Source organism: Hetaerina americana, unplaced genomic scaffold, assembly GCF_022747635.1.
Source record: "Hetaerina americana unplaced genomic scaffold, ioHetAmer1.1.p SCAF_5, whole genome shotgun sequence".
Lineage (NCBI taxonomy): Eukaryota > Metazoa > Arthropoda > Insecta > Odonata > Calopterygidae > Hetaerina > Hetaerina americana.
The window spans coordinates 38,448,993-38,462,737 of NW_027287095.1; the positions used below are offsets into that span (position 1 = coordinate 38,448,993).

Genomic DNA, 13,745 nt, shown 5'->3' on the forward strand with positions numbered 1-13,745 from the left:
AAGATTTAATATTTCACGACCATGGTTTCGATGCTGCGCATCACCTGATAATGATGCTCAGCATTGAAACCATGGTCGTGAAATATTAAATCTTTTTGGTGGTAATGTTACGTTTCTTTTAACCCTCATAAGCGTTTAATGTATTTCACCTAGAATCCCTATAATGATGTGTTAACCATAAATACTTTTTAGTATCAAGTTCAATATCTTTCGATGACTCGGTCACTCGGGGCCATCCCGTGGGGCACTTATCGCAGTGCTTTATTAGTTTCTTTTGGTGTTCACATTATTTTCCCTATCATCCTTTCCATTATCTCTCTCGGAATCAGATGAAACACCCAAGGCTTCGTATTAGTTTTACCCAGGGAACAAAATACCCATGCTCCAGAGACTTATGAGTAGGCAGGCGGGCGCGTGACTCATTTGAATATTAAATTAAAAGAATTAATGCTGACAACTTTCGTCCTGACAACTTTAGGATAATCTTTCGGGGAAAATCGACAGATCCCCCATGAGTATCATCAACTTTCTAGGACTAAATCTTTTCGAGGATATAAACCTCATATCAAACTTCGATGATCGTTTGCCCAAGAAAACAATTCGATTGCGTTCAATCGAAAACAATTAGATCATCATCGAAGGCACTCAGTCATGTTGGTAAACGGAGAAAACCTTTATGTTATCCATGCTGTCGCTATCAATTGAATCTACTATTGGGCAACCTAATCATTCCGCATATATGGGATGAAAATATATCATCGATCTAGATTCAATTAATCGGGGCATCGAACGTTCTAACCATGAGAACCATCCATGCTGGCATCTGCGAAGCGATGTATGTACCTGAAGCTCGCTGCGTTTGACGGTGCCTCAATTCCCCGGAACTCCCTTGCATGCCTGAACAGATTCTCGGGAGCCACCCTCCTCCTGTTCTCCCCAGACGACCGCTTCTTCTTTCTCTTGTTCTCCCTCCTATCCTTCCGCTGCGCGGAAGTCTCTTCGGCCACCTCCGGCACCTCAATCCCCACGTCGTCCACATCGTCCTCCTTTTTCCTCCGATACCACCAGTACTCAAAGGCCAAGGTCACGCACGCTAGACCAATTCCCACGAAGATGACAATGAAGACTCCACCTGCGGCAAAGAAAGAAAATAAATTTCTAATAGTCACTGAAATCCATATGAATTGGCGGCGACTAACATGCGTTTTTGAATTCTCAACATGAAATTGATTCCAAAAGACATAAGGCATAAAGGAGTGATGAGGATCGGTCCTGCTTTCACCCAATTTATATGCTTTGAGAGCGAATAAAATTTATATATTTCACGTTGTTTTCTAGTCTTTTACACTTGTACTGTGTCAATCATATCAATGGCATAGGCTGTTTATAAGTTTTGCAAGGGGCGAATCATTAGAGTTTGCAGGACCACCCGCGCCCTAGGCGAGCCTCAAACTTGTATGAACTTGAGACAGGATGGATGGACGTCGCTTACCGAACAGTATTTGCAATTGGATTCGCATGTATGAGTAGCATCATAGAGCAAAGAATGGCTAGATTTCTATACCCTATGGTGGCATACTACATACCTTTCACGCAGTTCCTTTCCGGGTAGGCACATCCAAGAAATACGCCTAAGTTCATGTTTAAATGTGAGAGCACTTAATTACGTTTTATGATTTCCTTCAAACTGCCCTCCGTCCTTCCATGCTTCATTCGCCTCTGCTGTACTCATACGTCATTTCATGCATGCTCATACTCCCCTGAGACTTCTAAAATTCCTCATCTCGAGTCTGAGATCACGCACTCTCGCGTGACTTTCTCTGTACTTCCTCCTCTCAAATTCTCGTGTCCGTTTGGTGATTTGATTCTCAATATGACTAAGCCGGCGAATTACACTTCTTTAATACTCATCTATTGCCGGAGCATCCATCCATATTCTTTCAACACCCATTCATGACCTACTCACCCCATCCCTCTTACTTTTACATCATACACTCCATTAGTACATGATCTCCACGTAATAAGTTAGAAAAAAAAGAGACGTTTCAGGCGTGATAAGAAGTAATAAGTTAGGTTTTACGTTTATCCTTTAAGAGAATTTGTCAATGTTCGAAATTTTAATATTCCGTATTCACGATAGAAGATTTATTTTTGACAATTTATGAACTCATTACACCGTTTCACTTCGAAAAAAAAAATTTTTGTCTCGTGCATAAAACCTCGGGAATCAACCCAAAATTTAGTTTGGTATGTGAGTATAGAGCTCACCTCTTACCAAGCCCTACGCGTGTGAAGGTATGCAATGACGTATGGAACAGTTACAGACGTAACTTTGAGAACATACCTTATATCCGTGTTCAAGGAGAATAGAAATCGCTAATAAATTTCCACAATGATTCATTGTTAGCTACCGTAAAGGTTGCCAGCGTAGTATCTCCTTATCAAGGTGAGCAATACATATACGATAGCGAGTTCTTGTTGTATATTGTTCACCTTGATAAAGGCAGGGGTCGTGGCAGTCCAGTTGGTAGAGCGCTGGGCTGCTGGCCGATCGACCCGGGTTTGATTCCCGGAGAGGAATGTGTGACAGCAGATCTTTCTGGGAAATTACAGGTCGCACAAGGCAAGGAACTGGCTCCGCTATCCTGATGTGCGAATTTCACACGCCGTTGGGCTTAGTACTAGGTGAGCTTTATCCAGGTCTATCAAGTCAACCTTCGGGTTGGTAACTGTACTTTTGGATTGATAATATCATTTACACATGTCCATTAAGCACTGTCTGTCGCTAAAAAGTACCCATTGCGGGAATTTACCGGTGCTTTCTCTTCTCCTACGTTATGTGGTATGCAGTAAATGTGACGCACAGACAAAATGCCATTTACATCACAGAACGATGTTTCGATCAAAACAAAGAAAGAGGGCAGTAGTAATCGTTTCATATTATAGAATAGCATTTGATAGGAAACTTTGAAAAAGTAACCCCTGGACTTACCTATGTTCTGTACACTGATTCCTTCCGATTGTTCGTCTTGTTTTTCACAAACTTTTCTCTCGGGGTTCTGATTCCACCAAAGCTCTTTTAATTTTTCTAGTTTTCTCTTGTTCAAGAGTTGTAAGATCCTGAAAAAGATTATCTTATGTGTGTCCTTGATTATTTAAATTAAACATTTTTAATTACTCCATCCCCATAATGAAAAAAGTGGTTTGTTATTATTACTTTACGTGATAATGAATTAAAGAATGAACTCAAAAGGAAATCCTTTACTCCAGGTCAATGCAGTGAAAGATTTTCGGCAGCACGTGATTTATGTAAGGGAGTTATATAAATGAATTATTTGTAATGTTTTTACTTAAAAAGAATTTTAGATTCTCATCGTACAATAAACTTCAATTTCAAATTAATACGGAGAGCCGTATTATCTTAAAATCAAAAAATTACGTACGCGCTGTTGAACTGATCTTTGAGCGGAGATCCTTGCTGAACAGCAATAGCATATGGTTTTCGGGAAAATTCTTCACCCACCATAAATAGGTCGCAGTTTGTCATGGTAAGATAGCGAATATCGGTGGCATCTCCTGCGAAAGAAAGATTTGAACTTAATATTTCATGTGATGAAACATGCTTTATATTTTTGCTTTTTCAATTAGGTTATACTATGTTTTCATTTAGCCTGCAACAGAAAATAATTATTGATCATCTGAGAAATATTAATAATTATAATGGTATTCCCTATTTTGGTGGACTTGTGAGATCACGATGACCATTGTGACAAGTTCATGGCCATTACAAAATTTGAACCAGTGTCATTTTTGTTGGAATGTGAGCCGATTCACTAACCGAACGGAAAATGTGAACATTTTTGCAAATATTATAATGACAGTTCTGGGGCTAACATGCAATCATGAGTGCGACGAAAATGTTTGACCTTTTTAACTTAAATGGAGGCCAGCCAATTTTTTTATTCGTATCTACATAGTCCTCTATATTAAATTATATTAACGTAAATATTTTTCTAGACTGATTTCATGAATCCGTTGGTAATTGTTCGGGATCACATGGTGTCCGTATCCTTTCTGTGGATATGTGTGTTTCTGAGGAGCGCCGAGTATTTGGTTTGATTACCAAGAAAGGCGAATCCTTCGCTGGACGACTTGGATGCCCTCACTCTGGAGACTGCTTCCACCGTACTGCCCGGTAGGGTCGCCTCTTCCATGGCTTGCCACATTTTCGTGTACTTGTCGCTCACGGGATAGTCCCATACAGCCAGCTTAGCCCTCTCCACGTCACTAAGGCTGTCATTCAGGCTCATCTCCTTCCAAATTCTGGAAGAAGGACATAAGCACGGAAGAGATGAAATAAAGGGGAAGGAGGAAAAACACGGCCTTAATGTCTGTCGAGCTTAATTCAAACTCATTCGTGTAAATGCGAACTCAACACAACAGAAACTCACTTCTAAAACCTTAGCTTAGTTTAGATCTCAAAAATAGTTCCATTCCCAACGTATTTCACCAGTTATCTAAACTGTACCATATTTTATCCTGAAAATTTTCGGTAAAGTTTGAGGAAGCTGCGTGCAAGTAAAATTTTGTCTAATTTAACTGTAGAAAACTTAATACATAGTTATGTAGTGGAAATTCCAGGTCTTCTGAAACTATTTCGGATAACCTGAAGTGTTTTACCCACAAAAATTAATATAAAACCAAAAATTATGCATCAGTTGCTGATATATTGTTTAAAATAATTTGTTATAACGCAGTAAAACTACTTTGAAAACTTGAAATCCGTTATACTTTTACTTCTTGAAGGTTGATAATTGAAATATTTTTAAACAGTTTTTCTGGACGAAAAGAATACCGTATTTTCCTGGCTTTTTCGCAACTTACTGTGATGAGAGAATGTCAAACGTACCTGTTTCTATATTGGTTCATATTTATTGCTGTTGATTTGGATTCAAATAATTTTTGCGTTGTTCTGTATGCACTTTATGTGAAGCTTGGAAATGAAATAGAGTGAAATAATGAGCGCAATATTAAATTCGCTTTTAAGGATTTTTTTTCTAACCGTAAAACTATTTAAAAGTAAGCGCTTTGGAGCGCAAAATTTGAGAATATTTATCTTATTCATAAAGGTACACACAAAGAAAGGTCCCTCGCACTTATCTCGCATTATTTTAAAACTTTGTTCATGTAATAATACAAAAATTTATCTCAGGCAAGACCACTGAGTCTCTGTAAACAAAAGAATGTTTAAATTCTCCAATAAATTAGGAGACAACATTGTTAAAGCAGCAACTTTGGAAAGTAATTTAAAGTTTGCTCTCGTGTATTTAACAAATGACAAGCTTTTTAATGAATTCCCATATTTGAAGAATCTCTTCCGGGAATGCTCATAATGATTGCATTAATTGTTGCGTTTATCGGCTAGTTTTCGATCGAGAGGTAAAGTGGGTGAGGTACATCTTTGAGAAAATGAAAAGGTAGCCTTAGAGTTCTATGCACTGAAGGTGTGAATAAGTTCGAAATAAAATTAAGTGCTCGGAAATATAAGGCACAATTAAAGTAACATTGTGCTGTTTTTATGAGCTCTTTGAATCATAATGTATCGTCAAAATATTTTGGTTGAATATAAAGGATGAATTTCACAGCTATTTCTTTACATTTCAAAATTTTGTTCCAAATTTATTCTATGTTAGCAGATTCGAATTGTCATTGAGAAAAATACGAATATCAAATGATGTTTTTCATTCAGGGCTAATGGGCTAAGAAGTTACATATTGGTTTCATAACTAACTACTTTGGCGATGGACAGAGCATATTGTATGGTTAAAACAACTTATCTCATAGGTTGGCATCAAATTAGTAGGAGTACAGGTATTAGAAAGATAGGAATAATTTTCTTTTACCATTAGCTTCTGCCTGTAGTATATATTTTTTTATTTTTTAACTCCCGCACTTATAACTTAGGAAAAATAATAATATTATCTTTGCTTTCTACAGAATATATTCTGTTGAAAGCAAAGATAATATTATTATTTTTCCTAAGTTAAAAATGGAATTCTACAAAGTTAAGGCCTCAACCATTCAGTGCATCAAGTCCCGCACTTATGACTAATAGGGTTTACTTTGCCATTGTCTTACTCGTAAAATCTATTTTCTATATCCGCCATCCTTTGGAAGTACGTCATCGCAGCAGAGCCATTCACTGGAGCATATTGTATCTTGTATTGCTTTGCCAGGTCGTCGAGTGATTCGATGGGGGTGTCGAGTCGAGAAACGGTGAGGAAGGCGGCCAGGTTAGCAGTGTAAGACGCGATGATGATGAAGCCGAAGAGCCACCACGTCGCAGCTACGAGGCGTCCAGACAAGTTCTTCGGTGCTTCTCCACCCCCCTGTAAAATCGTCGGAGGAAGTATTATTTGATAGGAGAAATGGTGTAAGTTCAGAATGAAATGTAATTATTGTGGTCGTTCACTTTTTGGTTTTTTGTTGCTTTAGCTTTTTGAGGATCTACTGCATTGATCTATCTATTAAATCATTAAGGATTTTTTTTAAGAATGTCAATATTTTACCTTTACAATCATTTCAATATTAACTTGCGTAGGTTCAAACGTTCTTGCGGTGACTTTCAGGGAATTGCATGAATGCCGTACACTTTTATTTGGATAAACAAATCCAATGGAAGCAGAAGTTAAGTTTTTAAGATTGGGGTCAAGGTAAAAATGGAAGACCTACGTTCTCTCAAAATAATTTTATGATTCCAATAATTATCGGAGACCCCTTTCGGCAAGAAAAAAGTATGCATTTGTGTAACATAAGGCAGAGCCTTGTCGCTCTTGACTTGGCGAGTAATCTATAATAAAAAAAATATAAGGGCAACTAGCAGAAACCAAATCTCGCAGATTTGAAAAGGATATTTGTGGGGAGTTTTTAGGTAGCAGAGTTATTTGTTCAAATGCGGAAGTCCTCCGTATTGCAAATGCAAATATTCCTGCCGGAAATAATTTTATGCCTGTGCAATCCTTGATATTATGAGAAAATATCAAAAGTGCCTCGCCAAATCTTTCTCCGTTTTTTAACAACACGTTAAATGTCAAAATGTTAAATGGTGAAAAATTAATTGATTAACTTTGAAAACGACTCTGACCTGCGGCGTCAGCGATGTCATGCAGAACCACAAACATTCTTTGAGATCGAACATCCTTTTCTCTTCGTCATCCTTGTATTTATCTTTGTTGTTTTGATAGCTGTAAGGGCTCCATCGATCGAATATCCACATGAGGAAGCTGGTGAAGAAGTAGGCTGCGAGTATGCACAGCCACACATCTTTCTCGAGGACGGTGAGGAACTTGAACAGGGACGTCTCTGTTTGAGGCTTCTTCATGAGTATCGTAATACCAACTTGGTCGTAATACGGGACGGTGAAGTCAACAGCGTTCTCCCGCTCCGCCATCACAGCCATCGATGACAAAGCGATATCTGCCCTCTGTAAGGCATTAGTTTCATTAGAAATCACCCGCAAGACTTAGCGATGTATTAAAGAACGTTCTTTTCAAACTTCAAGCGATATCATGTATAATTTGAAAGCATATATTAATATGTTAAGTGACGTTGGTGGTGCTTAAAAAATCCTATAAACGGTGGTTTTCAAGCTATTTCAAATTACATAGGTATTAAATTTTTTTGCTCCAGAATCCAGTTTGGTTTTCTATTGTTAATATGAATATTTTCACGATCGTACTACCCGTTTCCCTCCACATCAGCAAAACAATTTTCAAATTTAATTTTATATTTTGGCGTGAAACTAAAAATTTGTTTTTACATTTTTAAATAATTTAATTAAATGTTTAATATGCAACTTATTACGAATAAATAGCCCAGACCTTAGTCCAGTTTAATATTTACCATAAAATATTTAGTAATTAGACATATACCTGTAAATGGGTAAAACCAGGGAGTACACCCTGTGGTGTTCCCTGGGTAAGACAATAATTCTATGTAACTTATACACTTTTTTGGCATACTACCTTGATCAAAAAGTTCCCGGAATAACCACCGTGTGGCGCTCCCATCGTTCCGATTTGAGTTCTGTTTTTTTGTTAAATTGGTACATCTGTTGTTGATATTCCCTTTAAATCTTAGTGTCATAACTTGACATTTGCAAAAGTTACGGTCGGTTTTCGGTATGTCCATCAGTGCTTCCTGCGATTTTTCCATTACTTCTTCTCGGCTGCTAAAACGCGTTCCCCGTAATGGTTTTTTAACTCGATTGAATAGAAAGAAGTCACAGGGAGCCAAATCAGGTGAATTCGGTGGCTGTTGGATGGTATTTGTTGCATTTTTCGTCAAAAAATTACGAATAATGATAGCACTGTGCGACGTTGCGTTATCATGGTGCAAAATCCACGAGTTTTCTGCCCACATTTCTGGTCTCTTTCGGCGAATTGCTTCACGCAAATGTCTCATAACGCCCAAATAATACTCTTTGTTTACTGTCTGGCCTTCTGGCAAAAATTCATGATGCACTACACCGTTGTAATCCATGAAAACCATCAGCATTGCCTTCTTTTTTGACTGAAAACGACGTGGTTTTTTTGGTCTCGGCTCATTTGGTGAACGCCATTCACTTGCCTGATGTCTGGATTGCGTGTCGTACTCATAAACCCACGTCTCGTCTCCAGTAATGATCCTTTTGATGAATGTGGGATCGGATTCAGCCTCGCAAATCATGTCTTTTGCGACGTCAACACGGTCTCTTTTTTGCATGAAATTGAGGTCTTTCGGCACCAACTTTGCTGCTACACGACGGAAACCCAAATCATTAACCACAATGTCTTGGGCGGATCCATAGGCAATGTTCAAGTCCTCCGCTATTTCTCTGATGGTTAATTTGCGGTTATTGACCAACATTTCTTTTACTTTATCAATTTTTTCACCGACTTTCGATGTCGATGGTCTGCCACTGCGTTCATCATCTTCGATTGACTCACGACCACTTCTGAACCGCTCGTGCCACTGGTAAACGACCGTTTTTTTTAGAGAATCGTTGCCGAAACACTTTTCCAACATTTCCAACGTCCGTGCGCCACTAAATCCGTTTTTTACGCAAAATTTAATACAAGTTCGTTGTTGCAAATTTAAATCCATTTCTGAAATTGTAAAAAAATCGCCAACACACACAGAGATAGATGTACTCTTGGCTACGTAACTTTTGCAAATGTCAAGTTATGACACTAAGATTTAAAGGGAATATCAACAACAGATGTACCAACTTAACAAAAAAAACAGAACTCAAATCGGAACGATGGAAGCGCCACACGGTGGTTATTCCGGGAACTTTTTGATCAAGGTAGTATGTGCAAGCATTTGTCTAAAAACATTCGAGGGTGTCATAAGCTTTTATACTATATGTTCACTATAAATAGCTGTATTCACTATACAAAAAGCATACTTATTTTTGTTGGACTATTTTTTCATTACCTTTTCGACGAGTTCCTTAACCATTCCATTCCATTGGCCCTGCTCGTCCATGAAACCGAACTTTTTATCCGGGGCTTCGTATATTTCGTACTCGAATCCAACTATCGCTCTGATTTCCTCTAAAAGGTCTATGCAATATCCTTTATACTTGCGCTGTCCAACAGCTGGCTTTCCCTCCACTTCGTGGGGTTTCGCGCCCTGGTCGTCCGCCAGTCTATCCCCGTCTTCGTTGAGCATGACGAATGGATGTTGCTGAAGTGTAAATGTGGGCAAGGATTATGTGGGAGAGAATATTAATTGTTTCCTTTTCACCCTTGCAGAGGGATGCTCTGAATGAGTTAGTAGATTATTCAGTTTTTGTTGGGCATCGTGGATGAATTTGCAGCAGTTGCTTAAATACCAACTTTATGTTCCAGACGGGTCTAAAGATAAAGATTCAGAGAACACTATTATTTGTCTTAGCCACAAAATAACAATTTTGGATATTGTTTGGAACAATTTAGTTACTAATATTCATTGTTAATGCATTTTTAATTGTTTTGGCGGCTACCGGCTAAAGTACTTTTAGAGAATGTACTGTAAAAAGGGTATCCTCCGAGTGCATAATATTTTTTTTACATCAGCTATGTTGTTTGTTAAATTTTAATGAAATGTCGGTATTACTTAAGTTATTCCAATTTTGTCATTTCAGCTCAGTTCCCTTCTCTATTTTTTCCTTTAGTCAGAGAATACATTTCTAATTGGAGTTTCGTTTAAGAGTGGAGTAAGCCCATGCACCTGTAACTCCATCTTCGTGGCGCACATGTTATAATTCATTTTATAATTAGTTGAGCATATCAAAACTCTGCGAAGGAAATACAATAACAGCCGAAATTTTATTATCAGTAAATTATATTTATGAGTGGACTTCAATTCAAAATATGATATTTCTAGAGCTATGGTAACAAGTGCTGTCATATTATTTACAATGTCATTTAAAACAACAAATCTGCAAAAAACGAGGACTATTCGAAAAGTAAGGTCTCCTATTTTTTTCATGAAAAATCAAATTTATTCTCAAATTTGTGTACACCGTAGGAAGGCTAAGCATTTAGCTATTTTTCTACATAGTCGCCTTGACGATCAATCACTCTTATCATCCCTGTAAGCAGCTTTTTAATACCGGCGTCGTACATCTCTCCCGCCGAGTCACGAAGCCAACTGACGACTGCTTCTTGCCCTTCCTCGTCTGACTTGAATTTCTATCCTCCAAGGTGTTTTTGAGAGAGAGAGAGACAAGTGGTAGTCGCTGGGGGCAACGTCCGGGCTGTAAGGAGGATGGCTGATGATATCCCAGCCGAATTCATTGAGTAGGGTGTTCGTTTGATGTGACACATATGGCATGTGACGTGCATTGTCATGATGCAAACATACTCCTTTGATGAGACACCTTGTTTTAGCCGAGGACCTCCGACACCATATTCTGCACGGAGAAGTAGCCACTCTCTTCATTAAGGCCTTCCTTTGTCTCATGAAGGGTAATTCTACGGTTATTGCGCACCATCTCGTCAATTGGAGCCACCGTTGATTCCAGCAAACTCGGCCGCCCCGACCGCTGCTCACCGTGGACGTTTTCCCGGCTACCGTAAAACTCCCTGCGCCACTTCCGCACGTTTTTGATGTCCATGCACTTCTCACCGTGCACTTACACTTAATGGCGACGAATTTATATCGGAAAAGCAGTCGTCAGTCGGCTTCGCAACACGGCGGGAGAAAGGTACGACGCAGGTATTAAAAAGCTGCTTACAAGGATGCAAAGAGTGATTGATCGTCAAGGCAACTATGTAGAAAAATAGCTAAATGCTTAACCTTTCCAACGCTGTACGAAAAGTTGAGAATAAATTCGATTTTTCATGAAAAAAATAGGAGACCTTACTTTTCGAATCACCCTCGTACTACAATCGTCAGCAGAACCTACGCCCGTGACATATGACAGGTAATGGAAATGCGTTTAATTCATTCCCGTACACTTGAGAGGTATGATTCACAGTTTGGCAAAAAACAACCATGCTCATGTTTCACACCGTGCTTGAAGTGTGATGATTGAGTGAGAATTTTGAATTATTTGCATGTCATTTGCAATTGGTTAGATTAATGGACTTCAATATTGCTGTTCACTCAGTGCGACAAAAAGAGAAACAATAGTAGCCTTACCACCACGGTGACTACGCGGTAGACCTTGACAGAACTGAAATTTGTAAGGCTCTTGGCGTTTTTGATGTTGACTGGGCTGTTAAGTCCGGCTTTCCAAGAGCCGACACTCTCCGCACTCACTGCCATGCTGTTGATTATGGAAACCTTTTCCAGCTTCATTGAGAATTCCATTAGGGATTGACCGTTGCCTTCAATTGACATGGGAGCATAAGATGGACTGATTTCCGCCTAGAAATGGAGACACATGAAAATTATCACAAAGATTTCATTCATATGATAAGAAATAAAATTATTGAGAAAAGTGATTTAATAATTCATTTTAGTTTATTTTTTAGAAACGTTCTGGATATATATTTAATGTAAAGACTGAGGCACGTTTAGGTAATTAGCATTGACTTAGCTTGAACAAGTCGCATAAGATATTGGAATCCGAGTATAAGTTGTACGATATTTTGCACATGCTATTGATTTTGTAAACATTTGAATTAATTAAGTTGATTCCAATGTAACTTTGTAGGGTTGAAATTATCCTATAATTTACATAATTTTAGGATTAAAAAGACAATAATTTCCCATGTCATTTATTTAGGTGCAGTGCCAGTTTCGAGGTGTCATGGCATTATTAGACATGCACTTTATTATCCAATTCTTCAAAGTGTTGCGCGTGATACTTGATCGTGTTTTTGTAACGGATTTCTAAGGGTTAAATGATTCATGATATCCAACGTCATTGCAGTTTCTATTTTAGCTGATCGTGTAATAAAATATTAACCGAAGGTAGTTTTTAAAGATTAGGAAAGATACGTAATAAAAAGAGAAGGATAAGCGTACCTATTCACGTAATTCCTCCTAGTAAAGCATGTAGTATATGAATAAAAATGAGGTTGCTCACAAGTATACGAGTATATCGTATACTCTAGAATCGTACATGAGGGGGATGTTAATTATATCGTTCTATTATTTCCGGATTCCCGTTTATTTCCGCTTTTAGAAATGGAAAAGGTGTGGGCTATCTTCCAGAAATGCAGTATTGCGGCCTTTTATCTTCCGCTAAGGACTTATTGATTACATTTTATAGGAAGGGTGTAATTGCTGGTGCCAACTAACAGTAATCGCACTGGAATCCATGCCGATTCTGGGGATTAGTTATCTTTAGGCAGTTGTTTTATTGATTGCTTGCCATGCATATTTGCGTCATCCATCCGTTCATTGATGCTAGGGCGATTTTCGATTGGTTTTCGTCATTGTACGCACATTAAAAATGTTTGCTCTGGACAACAGCAGCTTTGGCTACACTGTCTGTAACTGCTTCGCCAATCATGCCATCTAATTACTCTACGGAGAGGTGTTTGCCTTGTAACTCCACAGCGTAAGACAAAAAATGCAATGGGGTTGTCATCTATAATACCGCCCAGTATTTTATTCTTAAGGTTACGAGAGTAGAGCGCTTTTTGTTTGTGTGTGTTTACAGGAATATCTCTGCCGTGCTTCCAACCCGAGTGATTCGTTATTAGATTTGGTGGCGTTTTAGGATGCAGTAATTATTGGACCTGTTGAATGAAGTAGTTTCCTCTACTTTCTCAATGCTCGTCCTATCCGCTGTAAATGCGATAGGGAGGGTAATCGAGAGAGGAGAATGATATGGGAGGAGTAGAATAAGTAGGTGTTTGGATTTTTTTTTACCTTGAACAGTAATTTCTTTATTGACAAGAGTTATTTATACAATAGGTCGTTTTGGGGATACCTACAAAATGCTCACTTCCCTTTTGAATTCTTAAGGTAGCTAGAGTTGCATTAATTTACACAGTATTTAAGAACATTTAAAATATTACAATACATTATTGTAATATTTTAATATGTCCCAGACTATTACTAATGTGCGGATTGGAAAACAAAAAGTAATCGATAGGAGGAAGAGTGCAGGGTTAAAGAAAGCGGAAAAGGAATTTGAATAAGTAGTGAAAAAGAATCGCTATTATCATGAGATACCGTAATTTCGTAATGACTCGGTGGCCAACAAACAAATGTGTAATAAAAACTTAGGGAATACAGTTCTGCCTACTATATTCGGATTG

At 38.3% G+C, this 13,745-nt stretch overlaps 1 protein-coding gene across 1 annotated transcript in view; it reads right to left on the minus strand.

Moving 5' to 3' along the window:
- Positions 1-794: 794 nt before the first annotated feature.
- Positions 795-13,745, minus strand: part of Ir25a (ionotropic receptor 25a) — a 25,969-nt gene continuing 13,018 nt past the window's right edge. The window contains exons 8-15 of the mRNA XM_071591858.1: positions 11,671-11,898; positions 9,478-9,729; positions 7,145-7,483; positions 6,139-6,389; positions 4,124-4,323; positions 3,444-3,576; positions 2,993-3,120; positions 795-1,132 (exon numbers count right to left, since the gene is read on the minus strand). Of these exons, the coding sequence (XP_071447959.1) occupies positions 795-1,132; positions 2,993-3,120; positions 3,444-3,576; positions 4,124-4,323; positions 6,139-6,389; positions 7,145-7,483; positions 9,478-9,729; positions 11,671-11,898 (1,869 nt within the window). The remainder of the gene's footprint in view (positions 1,133-2,992; positions 3,121-3,443; positions 3,577-4,123; positions 4,324-6,138; positions 6,390-7,144; positions 7,484-9,477; positions 9,730-11,670; positions 11,899-13,745) is intronic.